At 44.2% G+C, this 23,119-nt stretch overlaps 1 protein-coding gene across 1 annotated transcript in view; it reads right to left on the reverse strand.

The window, feature by feature from the left end:
• Window positions 1-292: 292 nt before the first annotated feature.
• LOC121004931 overlaps window positions 293-23,119 on the reverse strand; it is a 70,815-nt gene continuing 47,988 nt past the window's right edge. The window contains exons 8-10 of the mRNA XM_040437364.1: window positions 2,307-2,431; window positions 815-882; window positions 293-735 (exon numbers count right to left, since the gene is read on the reverse strand). Of these exons, the coding sequence (XP_040293298.1) occupies window positions 702-735; window positions 815-882; window positions 2,307-2,431 (227 nt within the window). The 3' untranslated portion in view covers window positions 293-701. The remainder of the gene's footprint in view (window positions 736-814; window positions 883-2,306; window positions 2,432-23,119) is intronic.

A 23,119-nucleotide genomic window follows, 5' to 3' on the forward strand; every position in this document is an offset into this window, starting at 1 on the left:
ACAATTTAACAGTCTGCAGAGCATTACAATGTATCAGTGTGCAGAGCATTACAATGTATCAGTGTGCAGAGCAGTACAATGTAACAGTCTGCAGAGCATTACAATGTAACAGTCTGCAGAGCAGTACAATGTAACAGTCTGCAGAGCATTACAATGTAACAGTCGGCAGAGCAAACAAACACTACTTGCATGTCACCAATACGTTCATTTCATATTGTTATGGCGGTGTGGGTCTAACATTGTTTTTTGTTGTTTTCGTAGTTTTTTTGCAGTCTGTAGAGAATACAATATCGCAGTTTGCAGAATAACACAATGTAACAGTCCGCAGATTAATACAACACAATCTATAAGGTAACACAATGCAGCAGTCTGCCGAGTAGCACAGTAAGGTAGAGTAATGTTCTGCAGGACTAATATTCAGGTGTGCTGGGTCACATTAGCATTGTTTTGCGCCTCCATTGTGTTCTATGCCTGACATTTGTCCTCAGTTGCAGCAAGCATTGCCTTGTCACGCTGCAGTGATATTGCTCGCACCTAAGAGCCCCTTAATTATCAGGATGGGTGCGACAATACAGCAACATTCTGCAAACACTGGTCATAAGCGATCCTCTGCAGGCCTCCATCAAATAAGGACGAAATGCTCTGCAAGCGAATTTACAGTTGCGATCTGTACAATGTAGTCTGCAGGACCTCAGACACAATCAGATCTTCTCTCTGAGCCGCTGGGGTGCAAATCTGCAAGAGACAAGAATGGAAGTCAGATTCTGAGAGCCGGGCACGGGGACGTCATCGACACCTATACGTCCGCACTTACCCTTTACACTCACATTTCCTCTGCTGGTGCAAGTTCTGTAACAGCCATGCCCTGTGCCGTGCCCGCCTCTGCAAAGACAAGCAGCGCAAAATATCAACATACTGCGCGCCAGGCAAAATGGGCTGCAGAAGAGGTGGGGCTTATACAAATCTGCATAAAAGTGGGGGTGTCCCAGGGTTGCTCTGGGGTGGGTCCTGGACAGGGTAGGGGCTTAAAATGTAGGGGCCAAGCCATATAGCCTATTTGCATATTATTTTCCCATGGAGCATTTCCACTGAAACTCCATACTAACTTGGTCTCCTTAAGGCTAACCAGTACTTGTCCTAAGCTAAATCCCAAAATGTTCAAAATTCTCCCAGAAAAACGGGAGACTTCCAGGACTATCGCAGAAGTCTAACCAGACCCTGCCCGGGCCCTTTGACTATAACAGGATCTGGTCGTTCCCTTGCATAATTGATGGAATTTGGCCGGACAAAAATTGCTGCACGCAATGGTTTTTGTGTAGCCAAATCCTAGCAGGATCCAGTGGAGGAAACCCACGCAAACATGGGCAGAACATACAAACTCCATGCAGATGTTGTTCTTGGTCAGATCCAAACCTAGGACCCCCAGTACTGCAAGGCACCAGCGCTAACCACTGAGCCACCGTGCTGCCCATCGTAGTCAGTAGGGTCTGGTGGACTCACGGCACTACCTGGCTATGCCGCATCCGGAGCAGCCTGCCGGGTAGCTTTGCCAAAAGTGTGAAGTTACCCTAAGTTGGCCATTCTAAGTGGATGATGGAGAATGCGTTGCCTGGGTACTCAGAGGAGACACTCCTGAGCCTGATAGGATGTGCAGCTAGGGGGCGATGAAGGGATGGGGTCGCTGTTTGGGGCCTGATGAAATGTCTGGATGCAAAGGTCTGCTGGTCTGAGTGTTGGGCTCTCAACGCAGGGGTCTAAGGGCCAAGGACTGGGTTTTAGGGTCTGGGTTTTTGGTGCTGGGTGCTGAAGTACGGGGTGCTAATTAAGTATAGAGTGCTGGGCTCTGGCATTGCAGGTTCAGGGCCAAGAATGGAAATATACCTGCCCATCAGGGGTGCACCACCAATGAGACCAGGGGAGGCGATTGCCTCAGGCGGCAAGACATAGAGACAAGTGTGGGCGGTGGCAGGGCTGTGGGAATATAGTGAAGTGTATCACAGTATGCCTTAGACAGTAGGGCTGGAGGGGTCGGGTGCTGTTTCAATTTCCGTCTCAGGCAGCAGAAAGGCTAGGTGCACCCCTGCTGAAAGAGTCTGAAAGATTTGTTTCTAACAAAAATCTAAATTAGAGACTCGGGGGTTAATGCAGTGATTGAAGAGGCCTCAGACCTACAGGGGCCCCAAATATAGAAGGAAACGCGTGAAGTCACTAATGTCAACACCGGGTCTTGGAATATTGTTTATTCGCCCAAATTAGAAGCAAATTATGTTTCTTACGCAAGAGAAATGTTTCTTAGTATGACTTACCACCCTGCGATTCCGAGCGATTACAAGGGTTATAATCACCACAATTAGTAAAAGTATGACGATTCCGACTCCAACTGCCACCCAGAGCATGGAATTAGATAAGACCAAAAAATCTGACTCCACAGCTATAAAAAATAGAAAACTGCAATTATTTCTCATCTGAAGTAATAGAAATAACTGCTCTATTCTGTTATGGTATAATGGTAATGCCTATGGTTAGAGCTAGGGGGCGCTGCTGCTAGTAATAAGGCTATGAGTGGGATTGAGATTCCTCAGTGGTTGATACCTTTCAATGGCTGACTGAAAATATTCAATCTCTATATTTACTGGCTTAGGGTGCTTTCACACTTGCGGCAGGACGGATACGACAGGCTGTTCACCCTGTCGGATCCGTCCTTCCGTTATTTCGCCGTGCCTCCGGACCGCCGCTCCGTCCCCATTAACTATAATGGGGACAGGGGCAGAGCTCCGGCGCAGCACGGCGGTGCACGGCGAAAGGCTGCCGGACTAAAAGTCCTGCATGTCCGACTTTTTAGTCCGGCGGCCTCTCATCGCGAACTGCTGTACTGCCCCGGAGCTCCGTCCCCATCCCTATTACAGTCAATGGGGACGGAGCGGTGGTCCGGCGGCACAGCGAAATAGCGGAAGGACGGATCTGTGTCTACTAAGAAAATCTCGCGCCTGCGCCGTCTCGTTCAGTATTCAGCGCAGGCACAGTGAGGGAAGGACAGTCTTCCGCAGCCGGCTTCCTCACTGTGACGTATTCAGCGCAGGCGCAATGAGGAAGCCAGCAGCCGCCGAGCGTCTTTCCCTGACCGAATACTGAACGGCGCGAGATTTACACTGCAGACACAGCCGGCGGGAGGAGAGCATCTCTGCCCTGGCCCTGTCAATCATGAGAGAAAGGGCGTGAAAAGAGGTGGGCAAACGGAGCCTCAAGGAGCAGTGAGTGGTCCCAGCCGGGTGGGCTGAGGGGCCACGAGGCTAGGCGATAGCCTGAACTTTGGGGGACGCGGTGACGCCTGTGAAACAAGGATCACGAGGCCAGAGTCGGGAGGACTACTGGGCCACAATCCCCCAAAAGGTATTGAAGTGTCACAGCCTGGAGGCTGCTGGACTGAATGGCCGCATTTGTGTTCCATGTGTGAACAGGGCTCTCTAGGTGAGTCAGGGATACTATGCTTATGTGTTTAGTTAGAGCCTAGCCGGGCAAGGGTTTGTTATTTTGTGTGGATGTCACACGTGATAAGTTGAAGCGGCGACTTTTTAACCTGTGCTTTGCTATAGTGTCTGAAATAAAGCAAGAGTTTGGACATTATATTCGTGTCTGCGAAGATATCTGTGAGTGCGACCCCCTGAAAAGAGACCATCCCTTACAGAGGGTAATATGAAAGTGCTGGATATCTTCTCTGGTGCAGCAAAAGTTCAATAGGAAAAAACTTAGTATGAAAAAATATGAATGTGTTAATAATAAACACACAATAGAAGCAGCGATCTATAGAATGGAGCATTTATATTGCACAAACAGATTTCACAGCACCTTATGGGAAAGCAATAAAAACTAAACATACTAAAATACTGAGCATTTAACTGCTATAATACTGCTCCTATGTACAAGAATATAACTGCTATAATACTGCTCCTATGTACAAGAATATAACTACTATAATACTGCTCCTATGTACAAGAATATAACTGCTATAATACTGCTCCTATGTACAAGAATATAACTACTATAATACTGCTCCTATGTACAAGAATATAACTACTATAATACTGCTCCTATGTACAGGAATATAACTACTATAATACTGCCTCCTATGTACAAGAATATACCTACTATAATACTGCTCCTATGTACAAGAATATGACTACTATAATACTGCCTCCTAGCTGTGAGGACGTGTGTCAGTAGCTCTCCTGAGGCTTTGGATGTCTGGAGAAAGCCCAGGGCGGGGCCACTCTGGGTGGGGATGCTCCCCAAGCAAGGCCCAGGCTCCAAGGCCTATTCTGGGAAATAATTCCCAGTCTTCTCACTCCATGGATAATTATCCAGAAGTTTCTTTGGAAGGAAGGAATGTTCCGAGTGTTGCCAGTCCCAGTGCAGCAGGAAGCAAAGATGAAAAGAAAATGTTTGAAGTAAAGAAGGAAACATCACTAAGTAAGACCATGGCTGCAGGTGTGCAATCCACCCCACCCGCAGGCAGACAGAGGAGAACATCCCTGGAGAAGCAGACCATGCAGGAGAATCTGCAACAGCCTGTCCTGATACGGTCTGACCGCACACGCTACGGGAGTGGGAACAGCGCAAAAGTTGCCAACACGACAGATGAGACCAGAGGGAAAACTGAAGGAAGGCTTCATGGGGCCACAAGTGCAGTCACTGGGAAGAACCAGGGGCCCAGTCCCCAATCTGTAGATAGTGACTCCGCAGCAGTGACCACGGCTGCACCAAGTCCAGTGCAAGGACCAAGCAGAGGGACGCCTGTAAGGAGCCATTCTGTGAGTACACAACCCCCCAATACTCAGCGTGCACCAGAACTATGTCTGGCCGAGCGGATCCCAGCTCTGGTCAAGAGACTAGAGACATTAAAAAGGACAAAACTACAGCTGCAGAAACAGATAGATTGTGTCTATAAGCTAAAGGCAGCAAACCCCAACAATCAGGTTGTCCATGACAAGAAGCTGAGCTCCCTCGCCGTGCAGCTCGCTGAGACTGTGCAGGACATGGAGGCTGTACTGGAGCAGATGGGACCAGTCGCTGAAACCTTCAGGAACCAGCAAAGACTTGAGGGACATGGGGGAAGACCTGCGCCAGAACCATCTCTATCTAAACCCAAGTCTCCAACCTGTCCAGATGACACCCAGCAGGCCTGTGCAAGACCAGTCCTCAGACCAGCCAGCTTCCCTTTTGAGAAAGGGAATTTGTACAGAGAAGTGGGAGAAAGTGTCCAGCAACAGCAAAGACCTGAAGAGACTCCTCAAAAGGTACCACAAGTCCCAGCGGTTTGTGATGTGAAGCAGGACTATGGACTCTCGCCTGAAGGTAACTCTGCAGTAGCAGTGCAGTCACCACAAGCCCTGGGGGGCAGTAGAGAGCAGCAGGACTGTGGACTCTCGCCTGAAGGTAACTCTGCAGTAGCAGAGCAGTCACCACAAGCCCTGGGGGGCAGTAGAGAGCAGCAGGACTGTGGGCTCTCGCCTGAAGGTAACTCTGCAGTAGCAGTGCAGTCACCACTAGCCCTGGGGGGCAGTAGAGAGCAGCAGGACTGTGGGCTCTTGCCTGAAGGCAGCAGTGCAGCAGAGAGCTCACAGGTCATGGCTCAGCAGGACTGTCGGGGCTCTGTACAGCAGGATCATACTGCTAGTGACTGCATTGATATGACTGTATGTGATGTTACTGATGATGTTTCTGCAGAGGGGAGCGCTTCACAGTGTGTGTGGGATTTGGGGTCATCTCTAGAGTCAGGTCCACCATTAGATCAGCCTTCAGAGGCTTGTGACCCGCAGAGTATTATGGATGATGGTGGGGAGGGGGCTGTACAGTCTGATGCACAGCACTTCCCCCCTTTAGTTACACCAGAAGTGTCAGACCCTCATAGTGCAGGCGGTCAGCAGCCACCACAGCGCCCCCAAGTACAGCAGGAGGGTGGAACTGGTGGTGTCTCCTCTGGTAATGCCTGGAGCCGTGGGTCACCATCCTTCAGGTCTAATGTGAACTATACAGGTCAGGCTTTTAAGAGGAGGAACGTGGTCAGGTTCAAACATAGAGGGGCCAAGGAGGAGTTGCCTGACAGGAGGTTTGTGGTCCGTGAACTTCTGTGCCACCAAATGGGTTTCCTGCCATCTAACATCCTGGCAGTGATAAACCTTCCTGACAGGCAGGGGTATGACGTCAGCTTTAAACTCATGTCTGACCTGGACCGCTTCTGGGCTCATTTCGCCCGGGTGAGAGATGCTGATGGCTGGAATAAGTTCAGCCTCATCCCCATCTCTAGACCAGACACAGCAAACGTCACCATAATATTCTGGAACGAGTCGGTACCACACCAGGATATTGTTGTATGGCTAAAAAGACACTGTGACCTAATGTCAGATCTGACCAAGACCAGGGACGAGGATGGCATATGGACTGGGGGGTGGAAGGTCCTGGTAAAGTTACGGCAGGTTAACAACATCACCCAACATCTGCCCAACTCATTCTTTATTGGCCGGGAGAAAGGGGTATGCTTCTATGCGGGTCAGCCTAGAAAATGTTTTAAATGCGGAAAGGCCGGTCATATTGCGAGTGTGTGCACCCTGGTAAAATGTAACTTATGCGGGGAGATCGGCCATGTCAGCGCCACCTGCCAGAACATCCGGTGCAACCTCTGTGGTAGGATCGGTCACTCCCACAGGGACTGTCCAGACGCCTGGCATAATGTTTGTAAGGACTTCCCTGATGAGGACTTGCTGGAAGTGGCAGATGACCTAGAGGAGGAGACGCTGTTGTCAGGGTCAGCAGTGACACCGCCCGATCCTCAGCACAACATGGGTGACAATATGGGAGACATAGTGCCTGACCAGTCCCAGCCAGGAGACACTGAGGGGAACGGGGAGGTCACTGAGCAGGTTGTGGGCACGTCATCTTCTGCCCCTGCATCAATAAATCCGCAGAAGAAACGGAAGAAGGACAAAACCAGCCGTAAGCCTGAGGGGGAATGGACCACTGTCCAAAAACCTTCCAAAAAGAAAGTAGACCCCGGGTCAGGTGTCATGACTATCACAAATAGGTACGGTGTCCTATCAGAGTCAGACGCTGAGGAAGAGATGGAGAGAGAGTTAAAGAGGGTGGTAGATGAATTTAATGAGGACCAAGAGGGCGATCCCCCCACAAAAAGGAAACCCCCGCGAGCTAAACGTCTGTCCGAATCAGACATGGAGACAGGTGGTCGGCAGGTGGGCTCAGACTCAGATCTATGATGATGGGGGGAATATCTCTGCTACTTGTGCTTTGCTTTCCTTTGATGGCTGACTTTACCCTTAAAGTGTTCTCCAGTAATGTGAACAGTGTCAGAGTGAGGAGGACCAGGCATGTGGTTTATGAACATCTAAGGTCTCTTGATGCTGATGTCTTTTTCTTACAAGAGACACGTTTGAATACTTTAGGACTCTTACGGGAAGCCGAGCGTGAATGGCGGTCTGGTCCATCCTTTTGGTCACTGGCTGTAGAACCAAGTGCCGGGGTCTCTATCCTCTTTAACACCAATGATGTAACTATACATAGGTTGACAGAGGTATTGATGGGAAGGTGCCTAATTCTAGAAGTTACTATTCGGGGTAGGAGGCTCCGTCTTATAAATATCTATGGTTCGCAGACAGTGACTGAAAGGGTTAACCTTTATAATGAAGTAAAGCCATATCTCTTCACATCTATCCCTGTCATCATGGCTGGAGATTTTAATGCCACCAGGACATCTTGTGACAGGTCCTCTAATAGGCCTCTTACCAGAGACTCCAAGGTCTTAAACAGAATTATTCAACAGGCCGGGTTGTCAGATGTGTTTGTGCAGGGTGGTCGGAAACCAAAATTTACTTATTTTTGTGGTGAAAGAAAAAGTCGGATAGATTTAGCTCTGGTGAGTCCTACAGAGACCATTGGTGAGAAAGATGAGAAGATCGTCCCTTATTCAGACCATCTGGCCTTATATTTCTGTTTGGGTGTCACAAAGTGTTCTGGGACAGGTAGAGGGTTATGGAGACTTAATTCCAGTCTATTAGAAGACCCTTCGGTTCAGAGTCATGTTCACTCTCTTATACAGAGTCAGCTAGAGAGAGTGGACTTTTATGACAATATGGCCGACTGGTGGGAGGATGTCAAGGATGAGATCAGATCCCTCTTAAAGAGACTGTCAGTTATAAAGGGGAAGAGTAAGTATGGCCAGTATCTCAAGCTGCGGAAAGAATTGGAGTCACTATATTCGGCGGGAGGGGATGACCAACAAAGGATAGACCGGCTGAAATCTGAGATAAGGCAGTATCAGTACAGCAGGTATACCTCCCTGGTTCTTGAACGGGATTATGGGACCTTAGGGTCTCCTGATCCCTTTGAGAATTGCCGGGAGCGAGTGGCAAATAAATCTGTCACCGGTCTCACTGACCCCCAGGGTGTTTTGCAAGAATCTCGGGAGGGTATCCTGGGGGTGGTGAGATCTTACTATGCTGACTTGTTTCAGAGGAAGGTTTTGGATAGAGACAAGATGACCCAATTCTTGGAGGCAACTCCGCTCCCTGATACTAATGATTTGGACTTTTCTCCTTTGACAGCAGATTTGACGGTGGCGGAGGTTAAAGAGGCAATTGATAAGTTACATCTGAAGAAGGCACCAGGTCCAGATGGGATAACAGCAGAATTCTATAGGACATTCAGAGACCTCTTGGCCCCAATCCTCGTGGATGTATATACAAATTGTCTAGAAAGTCACCTGATGCCTCCATCCATGAGAGTGTCCTCGCTGATTCTGCTGTCCAAAGGTAAAGAGCCGAGTGACATCAAGAACTGGAGGCCGATTGCCCTCTTGAATGTCGACAGAAAGATTCTGGCAAAAATTCTGTTTTCTAGATTAGTTTGTCTGTCCTCAGCACTGTTGTCAGGCTGTCAGTTCGGCACAGTAAAAGGGCGGAACATCTCTGGAGCAGTCCTCTCGATAAGGGAGGTGTTTGAGAGATGTAAAGCCCTGAGGGGTGGGAGATATGTTGTGAGTCTTGACCAGGCTAAAGCCTTTGACAGAGTAGATCATGAGTATCTATGGGCCACTTTGTCAAAGTACGGTATTCCGGGGCAATTCATCGATTGGCTGAAGACTCTGTATTGCGAGGCTGAGAGCTTTCCTCTGGTCAATGGTTGGCAGGGTGATACCTTCAGGGTTGAGGCAGGGGTGAGACAGGGTTGCCCACTGAGTCCGCTGCTGTATGTATTTGCCTTAGACCCATTCTTGAGGTCACTGCAGGAGTGTGGTTTTCAGGGGGTGCCAGTCCCCCATTGCCTGCCCCTGAGTGTTGTTGCCTATGCGGATGATGTGACTGTAGTGATATCTGAGCCTCGTGAGGTGGAGATGTTGTCTGCGGCCATCAGAAGTTACTCAGAGGCCTCAGGGTCTCTGGTCAACCTTGAGAAGAGTCAAGCTCTCTGGATATCAGACAGTGATCCAGACTTTGATCTGCCACAATTTGTGAGAGCCTCCACCTATATTAAAATCCTAGGGGTCAAATTTGGGAGGAATGATAACGCCAAACTAAATTGGGAAGAGAAGTTGGAAGCCGGAAATGCAAAGGTTCAGCGATGGAAGAACTGGAGGCTGACCTATAGAGAAAGGGTTAAAATGTTGAAGACTTACCTGGTCCCTGTCTTCTTGTATGTCTCTGTCGTTTTTCCTTTGCCGGAATCTTTCTCCGCTAGGCTCTTTAGCCTGTTCTTCCAACTGTTGTGGGGGAACAGGTTGAACCTGATAAAAAGAGGGATCACCTACCTACAGAGGAGAGAGGGTGGGTTGGATATGCTGAATCCAAGGGTGTTCTTTGACTCCATGTTTCTAAAAGTTAATTTTGGTTGCCTGGACTCAGAGAACAGCTTCCTGTGGGTGAATAGTATCAGGGACTGGATAATGCCTTTTGCAGAGTCTTGGGTGCGAGGCGGCAGTCTCAAGAGGGGTCGATGGACGAGTGACTACCTCCCCCAGTACCTGGACTATGGGCTGAAGTGTGTGAGAAGGTGGAAGATAGAGAAGTCCTACATTGAGGGTAAGCCAAGGAAAGATCTATACGTGAGGGTCTGTAGGGCTTACTTTTGTTCTCCACTTGTCTTGAGGGATTGTGTGACTAGCACTTTACAAGAAAGTCTGAAGCTCCTCAATGGGAATCGACTCCCCGCCAAATTATTTGACATAGCTTGGTTGTCATTACATGGAAAGCTATTTGTTAGGGGTAACCTGAAATTTTTAAGTGTTTCAGATAGGAACTGTCCTCTCGGTTGTCAGCAGGAGGAGACGATGGAGCACTTAATATCTGACTGCAGGGGTGGGAGGAGAATATGGGAAGAGGTGTCACAAAAGCTAAACATCCCATTACTGCAGTCCCTGACTTATGCTGATATAATCTATGCTGTTCCATCCAGAAATAGGAATGTAGACAGGGGGACAATGTACCTGATCATTTCTGTCATAAAATATTACCATTGGCACATGAGAACCCGCGTGTCTATACACAATGAGCCATTCCACCACACCACAGCCGTAAGCCAAATAATGTCTGAGCTCCAATGGGTTAAATCATTAGAGATAAGGAGTAACCCGAATAATAGGAAATTATGGAGAAATGTGTCTTTGGTTTAAAACAGAAAATATGATGTTATTTTGTGTGGTTTTTTCTCTTCTTTTTCCTCCCCAGCAAATGTGGACTTTCTAAGTTTAATATGATTCTATAGTCATTCTAGTTGAGTAGTCATTGTGTGTACAATGCCTGTTATTTTTTTGTTTTTGTAAGAATGTATTTTAATTGTATTTTTTTTGGTTTGTTTTCACAATAAAAATTGCCTCCTATGTACAAGAATATAACTACTATAATACTGCTCCTATGTACAAGAATATAACTACTATAATACTGCTCCTATGTACAAGAATATAACTACTATAATACTGCTCCTATGTACAGGAATATAACTACTATAATACTGCCTCCTATGTACAGGAATATAACTACTATAATACAGCTCCTATGTACAAGAATATAACTACTATAATACTGCTCCTCTGTACAAGAATATAACTACTATAATACTGCCTCCTATGTACAAGAATATAACTACTATAATACTGCCTCCTATGTACAGGAATATACCTACTATAATACTGCTCCTATGTACAAGAATATAACTACTATAATACTGCCTCCTATGTACAAGAATATAACTACTATAATACTGCCCCTATGTACAAGAATATAACTACTATAATACTGCTCCTATGTACAAGAATATAACTACTATAATACTGCCTCCTATGTACAAGAATATAACTACTATAATACTGCTCTTATGTACAAGAATATAATTACTAAAATACTGCTCCTATGTATAAGAATATAACTACTATAATACTGCTCCTATGTACAAGAATATAACTGCTATAATACTGCTCCTATGTACAAGAATATAACTACTATAATACTGCTCCTATGTACAAGAATATAATTACTATGCACTTATCCATCTGCGTCTGGACACAAGATGTATGACTTTCTACATGACTGTATATTTTTCTCAAATAAAAAGAAATTTGATAAAGAATATAACTACTATAATACTGCTTCCTATGTACAAGAATATAACTACTATAATACTGCCTCCTATGTACAAGAATATAACTACTATAATACTGCCTCCTAAGTACAGGAATATAACTACTATAATACTGATCCTATGTACAAGAATATAACTACTATAATACTGCCTCCTATGTACAAGAATATAACTACCATAATACTGCCTCCTATGTACAAGAATATAACTACTATAATACTGCTCCTATGTACAAGAATATAACTACTATAATACTGCCTCCTATGTACAAGAATATAACTACTATAATACTGCTCTTATGTACAAGAATATAACTACTATAATACTGCTCCTATATACAAGAATATAACTACTATAATACTGCTCCTATGTACAAGAATATAACTACTATAATACTGCTCCTATGTATAAGAATATAACTACTATAATACTGCTCCTATGTATAAAAATATAACTACTATAATACTGCCTCCTAAGTACAGGAATATAACTACTATAATACTGATCCTATGTACAAGAATATAACTACTATAATACTGCCTCCTATGTACAAGAATATAACTACCATAATACTGCCTCCTATGTACAAGAATATAACTACTATAATACTGCTCCTATGTACAAGAATATAACTACTATAATACTGCTCCTATGTACAAGAATAGACCTACTATAATACTGCCTCCTATGTACAAGAATATAACTACTATAATACTGCTCCTATGTACAAGAATATAACTACTATAATACTGCTCCTATGTACAGGAATATAACTACTATAATACTGCCCCCTATGTACAAGAATATAACTACTATAATACTGCTGCTATGTACAAGAATATAACTACTATAATACTGCCCCCTAAGTACAAGAATATAACTACTATAATACTGCTCCTATGTACAAGAATATAACTACTATAATACTGCTCCTCTGTACAAGGATATAACTACTATAATACTGCTCCTATGTACAAGAATATAACTACTATAATACTGCCTCCTATGTACAAGAATATAACTACTATAATACTGCTCTTATGTACAAGAATATAATTACTAAAATACTGCTCCTATGTATAAGAATATAACTACTATAATACTGCTCCTATGTACAAGAATATAACTGCTATAATACTGCTCCTATGTACAAGAATATAACTACTATAATACTGCTCCTATGTACAAGAATATAACTACTATAATACAGCCTCCTAAGTACAGGAATATAACTACTATAATACTGATCCTATGAACAAGAATATAACTACTATAATACTGCCTCCTATGTACAAGAATATAACTACCATAATACTGCCTCCTATGTACAAGAATATAACTAGTATAATACTGCTCCTATGTACAAGAATATAACTACTGTAATACTCCCTCCTATGTACAAGAATATAACTACTATAATACTGCTCTTATGTACAAGAATATAACTGCTATAATACTGCCCCCTATGTACAAGAATATAACTACTATAATACTGCTGCTATGTACAAGAATATAACTACTATAATACTGCCCCCTAAGTACAAGAATATAACTACTATAATACTGCTCCTATGTATAAGAATATAACTACTATAATACTGCCTCCTATGTACAGGAATATAACTACTATAATACTGCTCCTATGTACAGGAATATAACTACTATAATACTGCTCCTATGTACAAGAATATAACTACCATAATACTGCCTCCTATGTACAAGAATATAACTACTATAATACTGCTCCTATGTACAAGAATATAACTACTATAATACTGCCTCCTATGTACAAGAATATAACTACTATAATACTGCTCTTATGTACAAGAATATAACTACTATAATACTGCTCCTATATACAAGAATATAACTACTATAATACTGCTCCTATGTACAAGAATATAACTACTATAATACTGCTCCTATGTATAAGAATATAACTACTATAATACTGCTCCTATGTATAAAAATATAACTACTATAATACTGCCTCCTAAGTACAGGAATATAACTACTATAATACTGATCCTATGTACAAGAATATAACTACTATAATACTGCATCCTATGTACAAGAATATAACTACCATAATACTGCCTCCTATGTACAAGAATATAACTACTATAATACTGCTCCTATGTACAAGAATATAACTACTATAATACTGCTCCTATGTACAAGAATAGACCTACTATAATACTGCCTCCTATGTACAAGAATATAACTACTATAATACTGCTCCTATGTACAAGAATATAACTACTATAATACTGCTCCTATGTACAAGAATATAACTACTATAATACTGCTCCTATGTACAAGAATATAACTGCTATAATACTGCTCCTATGTACAAGAATATAACTACTATAATACTGCTCCTATGTACAAGAATATAACTACTATAATACAGCCTCCTAAGTACAGGAATATAACTACTATAATACTGATCCTATGAACAAGAATATAACTACTATAATACTGCCTCCTATGTACAAGAATATAACTACCATAATACTGCCTCCTATGTACAAGAATATAACTAGTATAATACTGCTCCTATGTACAAGAATATAACTACTGTAATACTCCCTCCTATGTACAAGAATATAACTACTATAATACTGCTCTTATGTACAAGAATATAACTGCTATAATACTGCCCCTATGTACAAGAATATAACTACTATAATACTGCTGCTATGTACAAGAATATAACTACTATAATACTGCCCCCTAAGTACAAGAATATAACTACTATAATACTGCTCCTATGTATAAGAATATAACTACTATAATACTGCTCCTATGTACAAGAATATAACTGCTATAATACTGCTCCTATGTACAAGAATATAACTGCTATAATACTGCTCCTATGTACAAGAATATAACTACTATAATACTGCTCCTATGTATAAGAATATAACTACTATAATACTGCTCCTATGTACAGGAATATAACTACTATAATACTGCTCCTATGTACAAGAATATAACTGCTATAATACTGCTCCTATGTACAAGAATATAACTACTATAATACTGCTCCTATGTACAAGAATATAACTACTATAATACTGCCTCCTATGTACAAGAATATAACTACCATAATACTGCCTCCTATGTACAAGAATATAACTAGTATAATACTGCTCCTATGTACAAGAATATAACTACTGTAATACTGCCTCCTATGTACAAGAATATAACTACTATAATACTGCTCTTATGTACAAGAATATAACTACTATAATACTGCTCCTATGTACAAGAATATAACTACTATAATACTGCTCCTATGTATAAGAATATAACTACTATAATACTGCTCCTATGTACAAGAATATAACTACTATAATACTGCTCCTATGTACAAGAATATAACTACTATAATACTGCTCCTATGTACAAGAATATAACTACTATAATACTGCTCCTATGTATAAGAATATAACTACTATAATACTGCCTCCTAAGTACAGGAATATAACTACTATAATACTGATCCTATGTACAAGAATATAACTACTATAATACTGCCTCCTATGTACAAGAATATAACTACTATAATACTGCTCCTATGTACAAGAATATAACTACCATAATACTGCCTCCTATGTACAAGAATATAACTACTATAATACTGCCTCCTAGCTGTGAGGACGTGTGTCAGTAGCTCTCCTGAGGCTTTGGATGTCTGGAGAAAGCCCAGGGCGGGGTCACTCTGGGTGGGGATGCTCCCCAAGCAAGGCCCAGGCTCCAAGGCCTATTCTGGGAAATAATTCCCAGACCTCTCACACCATGGATAATTATCCAAAAGTTTCTTTGGAAGGAAGGAATGTTCCGAGTGTTGCCAGTCCCAGTGCAGCAGGAAGTAAAGATGAAAAGAAAATGTTGGAAGTAAAGAAGGAAACATCACTGAGTAAGACCATGGCTGCAGGTGTGCAATCCACCCCACCCGCAGGCAGACAGAGGAGAACATCCCTGGAGAAGCAGACCATGCAGGAGAATCTGCAGCAGCCTGTCCTGATACGGTCTGACCGCACACGTTATGGGAGTGGGAACAGCGCAAAAGTCGCCAACACGACAGATGAGACCAGAGGGAATACTGAAGGAAGGCTTCATGGGGCCACAAGTGCAGTCACTGGGAAGAACCAGGGGCCCAGTCCCCAATCTGTAGATAGTGACCTCGCAGCAGTGACCACGGCTGCACCAAGTCCAGTGCAAGGACCAAGGAGCCATTCTGTGAGTACACTGCCGGCGCAACCCCCCAATACTCAGCGTGCACCTGAACTATGTCTGGCCGAGCGGATCCCAGCTCTGGTCAAGAGACTAGAAACATTAAAAAGAACAAAACTACAGCTGCAGAAACAGATAGATTGTGTCTATAAGCTAAAGGCAGCAAACCCCAACAATCAGGTTGTCCATGACAAGAAGCTGAGCGCCCTCGCTGTGCAGCTCGCTGACACTGTGCAGGACATGGAGGCTGTACTGGAGCAGATGGGACCAGTCGCTGAATCCTTCAGGAACCAGCAAAGACTTGAGGGACATGGGGGAAGACCTGCGCCAGAATAATCTCCATCTATACCCAAGTCTCCAACCTGTCCAGATGACACCCAGCAGGCCTGTGCAAGACCAGTCCTCAGACCAGCCAGCTTCCCTTTTGAGAAAGGGAATTTGTACAGAGAAGTGGGAGAAAGTGTCCAGCAACAGCAAAGACCTGCAGAGACTCCTCAAAAGGTACCACAAGTCCCAGCGGTTTGTATTGTGAAGCAGGACTATGGACTCAAACCAGAAGGTAACTCTGCAGTAGCAGTGCAGTCACCACAAGCCCTGGGGGGCAGTAGAGAGCAGCAGGACTGTGGACTCTCGCCTGAAGGTAACTCTGCAGTAGCAGTGCAGTCACCACAAGCCCTGGGGGGCAGTAGAGAGCAGCAGGACTGTGGACTCTCGCCTGAAGGTAACTCTGCAGTAGCAGTGCAGTCACCACAAGCCCTGGGGGGCAGTAGAGAGCAGCAGGACTGTGGACTCTCGCCTGAAGGTGACTCTGCAGTAGCAGTGCAGTCACCACAAGCCCTGGGGGGCAGTAGAGAGCAGCAGGACTGTGGACTCTCGCCTGAAGGTGACTCTGCAGTAGCAGTGCAGTCACCACAAGCCCTGGGGGGCAGTAGAGAGCAGCAGGACTGTGGACTCTTGCCTGAAGGTAACTCTGCAGTAGCAGTGCAGTCACCACAAGCGCTGGGGGGCAGTAGAGAGCAGCAGGACTGTGGACTCTCGCCTGAAGGCAGAAGTACAGCAGAGAGCTCACAGGTCATGGCTCAGCAGGACTGTCGGGGCTCTGTAGAGCAGGATCATACTGCTAGTGACTGCATTGATATGACTGTATGTGATGTTACTGATGATGTTTCTGCAGAGGGTAGCGCTTCACAGTCTGTGTGGGATTTGGGGTCCTCTCTAGAGTCGGGTCCACCATTAGATCAGCCTTCAGAGGCTTGTGACTCGCAGAGTACTATGGATGATGGTGGGGAGGGGGCTGTACAGTCTGATGCACAGCACTTCCCCCCTTTAGTTACACCAGGAGTGTCAGACCCCCATAGTGCAGGCGGTCAGCAGCCACCACAGCGCCCCCAAGTACAGCAGGAGGGTGGAACTGGTGGTGTCTCCTCTGGTAATGCCTGGAGCCGTGGGTCACCATCCTTCAGGTCTAATGTGAACTATACAGGTCAGGCTTTTAAGAGGAGGAACGTGGTCAGGTTCAGACATAGAGGGGCCAAGGAGGAGTTGCCTGACAGGAGGTTTGTGGTCCGTGAACTTCTGTGCCACCAAATGGGTTTCCTGCCATCTAACATCCTGGCAGTGATAAACCTTCCTGACAGGCAGGGGTATGACGTCAGTTTTAAACTCATGTCTGACCTGGACCGCTTCTGGGCTCATTTCGCCCGGGTGAGAGATGCTGATGGCTGGAATAAGTTCAGCCTCATCCCCATCTCTAGACCAGACACAGCAAATGTCACCATAATATTCTGGAACGAGTCGGTACCACACCAGGATATTGTTGTATGGCTAAAAAGACACTGTGACCTAATGTCAGATCTGACCAAGACCAGGGACGAGGATGGCATATGGACTGGGGGGTGGAAGGTCCTGGTAAAGTTACGGCAGGTTAACAACATCACCCAACATCTGCCCAACTCATTCTTTATTGGCCGGGAGAAAGGGGTATGCTTCTATGCGGGTCAGCCTAGAAAATGTTTTAAATGCGGAAAGGCCGGTCATATTGCGAGTGTGTGCACCCTGGTAAAATGTAACTTATGCGGTGAGATCGGCCATGTCAGCGCCACCTGCCAGAACATCCGGTGCAACCTCTGTGGTAGGATCGGTCACTCCCACAGGGACTGTCCAGACGCCTGGCATAATGTTTGTAAGGACTTCCCTGATGAGGACTTGCTGGAAGTGGCAGATGACCTAGAGGAGGAGACGCTGTTGTCAGGGTCAGCAGTGACACCGCCCGAGCCTCAGCACAACATGGGTGACAATATGGGAGACATAGTGCCTGACCAGTCCCAGCCAGGAGCCACTGAGGGGAACGGGGAGGTCACTGAGCAGGTTGTGGGCACGTCGTCTTCTGCCCCTGCATCAATAAATCCGCAGAAGAAACGGAAGAAGGACAAAACCAGCCGTAAGCCTGAGGGGGAATGGACCACTGTCCAAAAACCTTCCAAAAAGAAAGTAGACCCCGGGTCAGGTGTCATGACTATCACAAATAGGTACGGTGTCCTATCAGAGTCAGATGCTGAGGAAGAGATGGAGAGAGAGTTAAAGAGGGTGGTAGATGAATTTAATGAGGACCAAGAGGGCGATCCCCCCACAAAAAGGAAACCCCCGCGAGCTAAACGTCTGTCCGAATCGGACATGGAGACAGGTGGTCGGCAGGTGGGCTCAGACTTAGATCTATGATGATGGGGGTAATATCTCTGCTACTTGTGCTTTGCTTTGATGGCTGACTTTACCCTTAAAGTGTTCTCCAGTAATGTGAACAGTGTCAGAGTGAGGAGGACCAGGCATGTGGTTTATGAACATCTAAGGTCTCTTGATGCTGATGTCTTTTTCTTACAAGAGACACGTTTGAATACTCTAGGACTCTTACGGGAAGCCGAGCGTGAATGGCGGTCTGGTCCATCCTTTTGGTCACTGGCTGTAGAACCAAGTGCCGGGGTCTCTATCCTCTTTAACACCAATGATATAACTATACATAGGTTGACAGAGGTATTGATGGGAAGGTGCCTAATTCTGGAAGTTACTATTCGGGGTAGGAGGCTCCGTCTTATAAATATCTATGGTTCGCAGACAGTGACTGAAAGGGTTAACCTTTATAATGAAGTGAAGCCATATCTCTTCACATCTATCCCTGTCATCATGGCTGGAGATTTCAATGCCACCAGGACATCTTGTGACAGGACCTCTAATAGGCCTCTTACCAGAGACTCCAAGGTCCTAAACAGAATTATTCAACAGGCCGGGTTGTCAGATGTGTTTGTGCAGGGTGGTCGGAAACCAAAATTTACTTATTTTTGTGGTGAAAGAAGAAGTCGGATAGATTTAGCTCTGGTGAGTCCCACAGAGACCATTGGTGAAAAAGATGAGAAGATCGTCCCTTATTCAGACCATCTGGCCTTATATTTCTGTTTAGGTGTCACAAAGTGTTCTGGGACAGGTAGAGGGTTATGGAGACTTAATTCCAGTCTATTAGAAGACCCTTCGGTTCAGAGTCATGTTCACTCTCTTATACAGAGTCAGCTAGAGAGAGTGGACTTTTATGACAATATGGCCGACTGGTGGGAGGATGTCAAGGATGAGATCAGATCCCTCTTAAAGAGACTGTCAGTTATAAAGGGGAAGAGTAAGTATGGCCAGTATCTCAAGCTGCGGAAAGAATTGGAGTCACTATATTCGGCGGGAGGGGATGACCAACAAAGGATAGACCGGCTGAAATCTGAGATAAGGCAGTATCAGTACAGCAGGTATACCTCCCTGGTTCTTGAACGGGATTATGGGACCTTAGGGTCTCCTGATCCCTTTGAGAATTGCCGGGAGCGAGTGGCAAATAAATCTGTCACCGGTCTCACTGACCCCCAGGGTGTTTTGCAAGAATCTCGGGAGGGTATCCTGGGGGTGGTGAGATCTTACTATGCTGACTTGTTTCAGAGGAAGGTTTTGGATAGAGACAAGATGACCCAATTCTTGGAGGCAACTCCGCTCCCTGATACTAATGATTTGGACTTTTCTCCTTTGACAGCAGATTTGACGGTGGCAGAGGTTAAAGAGGCAATTGATAAGTTACATCTGAAGAAGGCACCAGGTCCAGATGGGATAACAGCAGAATTCTATAGGACATTCAGAGACCTCTTGGCCCCAATCCTCGTGGATGTATATACAAATTGTCTAGAAAGTCACCTGATGCCTCCATCCATGAGAGTGTCCTCGCTGATTCTGCTGTCCAAAGGTAAAGAGCCGAGTGACATCAAGAACTGGAGGCCGATTGCTCTCTTGAATGTCGACAGAAAGATTCTGGCAAAAATTCTGTTTTCTAGATTAGTTTGTCTGTCCTCAGCACTGTTGGCAGGCTGTCAGTTTGGCACAGTAGAAGGGCGGAACATCTCTGGAGCAGTCATCTCGATAAGGGAGATGTTTGAGAGATGTAAAGCCCTGAGGGGTGGGAGATATGTTGTGAGTCTTGACCAGGCTAAAGCCTTTGACAGAGTAGATCATGAGTATCTATGGGCCACTTTGTCAAAGTACGGTATTCCGGGGCATTTCATCGATTGGCTGAAGACTCTGTATTGCGTGGCTGAGAGCTTTCCTCTGGTCAATGGTTGGCAGGGTGATACCTTCAGGGTTGAGGCAGGGGTGAGACAGGGTTGCCCACTGAGTCCACTGCTGTATGTATTTGCCTTAGACCCATTCTTGAGGTCACTGCAGGAGTGTGGTTTTCAGGGGGTGCCAGTCCCCCATTGCCTGCCCCTGAGTGTTGTTGCCTATGCGGATGATGTGACTGTAGTGATATCTAAGCCTCGTGAGGTGGAGATGTTGTCTGCGGCCATCAGAAGTTACTCGGAGGCCTCAGGGTCTCTGGTCAACCTTGAGAAGAGTCAAGCTCTCTGGATATCAGACAGTGATCCAGACTTTGATCTGCCACAATTTGTGAGAGCCTCCACCTATATTAAAATCCTAGGGGTCAAATTCGGGAGGAATGATAACGCCAAACTAAATTGGGAAGAGAAGTTGGAAGCCGGAAATGCAAAGGTTCAGCGATGGAAGAACTGGAGGCTGACCTATAGAGAAAGGGTTAAAATGTTGAAGACTTACCTGGTCCCTGTCTTCTTGTATGTTTCTGTCGTTTTTCCTTTGCCGGAATCTTTCTCCGCTAGGCTCTTTAGCCTGTTCTTCCAACTGTTGTGGGGGAACAGGTTGAACCTGATAAAAAGAGGGATCACCTACCTACAGAGGAGAGAGGGTGGGTTGGATATGCTGAATCCAAGGGTGTTCTTTGACTCCATGTTTCTAAAAGTTAATTTTGGTTGCCTGGACTCAGAGAACAGCTTCCTGTGGGTGAATAGTATCAGGGACTGGATAATGCCTTTTGCAGAGTCTTGGGTGCGAGGCGGCAGTCTCAAGAGGGGTCGATGGACGAGTGACTACCTCCCCCAGTACCTGGACTATGGACTGAAGTGTGTGAGAAGGTGGAAGATAGAGAAGTCCTACATTGAGGGTAAGCCAAGGAAGGATCTATACGTGAGGGTCTGTAGGGCTTACTTTTGTTCTCCACTTGTCTTGAGGGATTGTGTGACTAGCACTTTACAAGAAAGTCTGAAGCTTCTCAATGGGAAACGACTCCCCGCCAAATTATTTGACATAGCTTGGTTGTCATTACATGGAAAGCTATTTGTTAGGGGTAACCTGAAATTTTTAAGTGTTTCAGATAGGAACTGTCCTCTCGGTTGTCAGCAGGAGGAGACGATGGAGCACTTAATATCTGACTGCAGGGGTGGGAGGAGAATATGGGAAGAGGTGTCGCAAAAGCTAAACATCCCATTACTGCAGTCCCTGACTTATCCTGATATAATCTATGCTGTTCCATCCAGAAATAGGAATGTAGACAGGGGGACAATGTACCTGATCATTTCTGTCATAAAATACTACCACTGGCACATGAGAACCCGCGTGTCTATACACAATGAGCCATTCCACCACACCACAGCCATAAGCCAAATAATGTCTGAGCTCCAGTGGGTTAAGTCATTAGAGATAAGGAGTAACCCGAATAATAGGAAATTATGGAGAAATGTGTCTTTGGTTTAAAACAGAAAATATGATGTTATTTTGTGTGTGTTTTTTTTTCTCTTCTTTTTCCTCCCCAGCAAATGTGGACTTTCTAAGTTTAATATGATTTTATAGTCATTCTAGTTGAGTAGTCATTGTGTGTACAATGCCTGTTATTTTTTGTTTTTTGTAAGAATGTATTTTAATTGTATTTTTTTTGTTTGTTTTCACAATAAAAATTGCCTCCTATGTACAAGAATATAACTACTATAATACTGCTCCTATGTACAAGAGTATGACTACTATAATACTGCTCCTATGTACAAGAATATAACTACTATAATACTGCTCCTATGTACAAGTATATAACTACTATAATACTGCTCCTATGTACAAGAATATAACAACTATAATACTGCTCCTATGTACAAGAATATAACTACTATAATACTGCCTCCTATGTACAAGAATATAACTACTATAATACTGCTCTTATGTACAAGAATATAACTACTATAATACTGCTCCTATATACAAGAATATAACTACTATAATACTGCTCCTATGTACAAGAATATAACTACTATAATACTGCTCCTATGTATAAGAATATAACTACTATAATACTGCTCCTATGTATAAGAATATAACTACTATAATACTGCCTCCTATGTACAAGAATATAACTACTATAATACTGCCTCCTAAGTACAGGAATATAACTACTATAATACTGATCCTATGTACAAGAATATAACTACTATAATACTGCCTCCTATGTACAAGAATATAACTACCATAATACTGCCTCCTATGTACAAGAATATAACTACTATAATACTGCTCCTATGTACAAGAATATAACTACCATAATACTGCCTCCTATGTACAAGAATATAACTACTATAATACTGCTCCTATGTACAAGAATATAACTACTATAATACTGCTCCTATGTACAAGAATAGACCTACTATAATACTGCCTCCTATGTACAAGAATATAACTACTATAATACTGCTCCTATGTACAAGAATATAACTACTATAATACTGCTCCTATGTACAGGAATATAACTACTATAATACTGCACCCTAAGTACAAGAATATAACTACTATAATACTGCTCCTATGTATAAGAATATAACTACTATAA

Source organism: Bufo bufo, chromosome 6 (genome assembly GCF_905171765.1).
Source record: "Bufo bufo chromosome 6, aBufBuf1.1, whole genome shotgun sequence".
Lineage (NCBI taxonomy): Eukaryota > Metazoa > Chordata > Amphibia > Anura > Bufonidae > Bufo > Bufo bufo.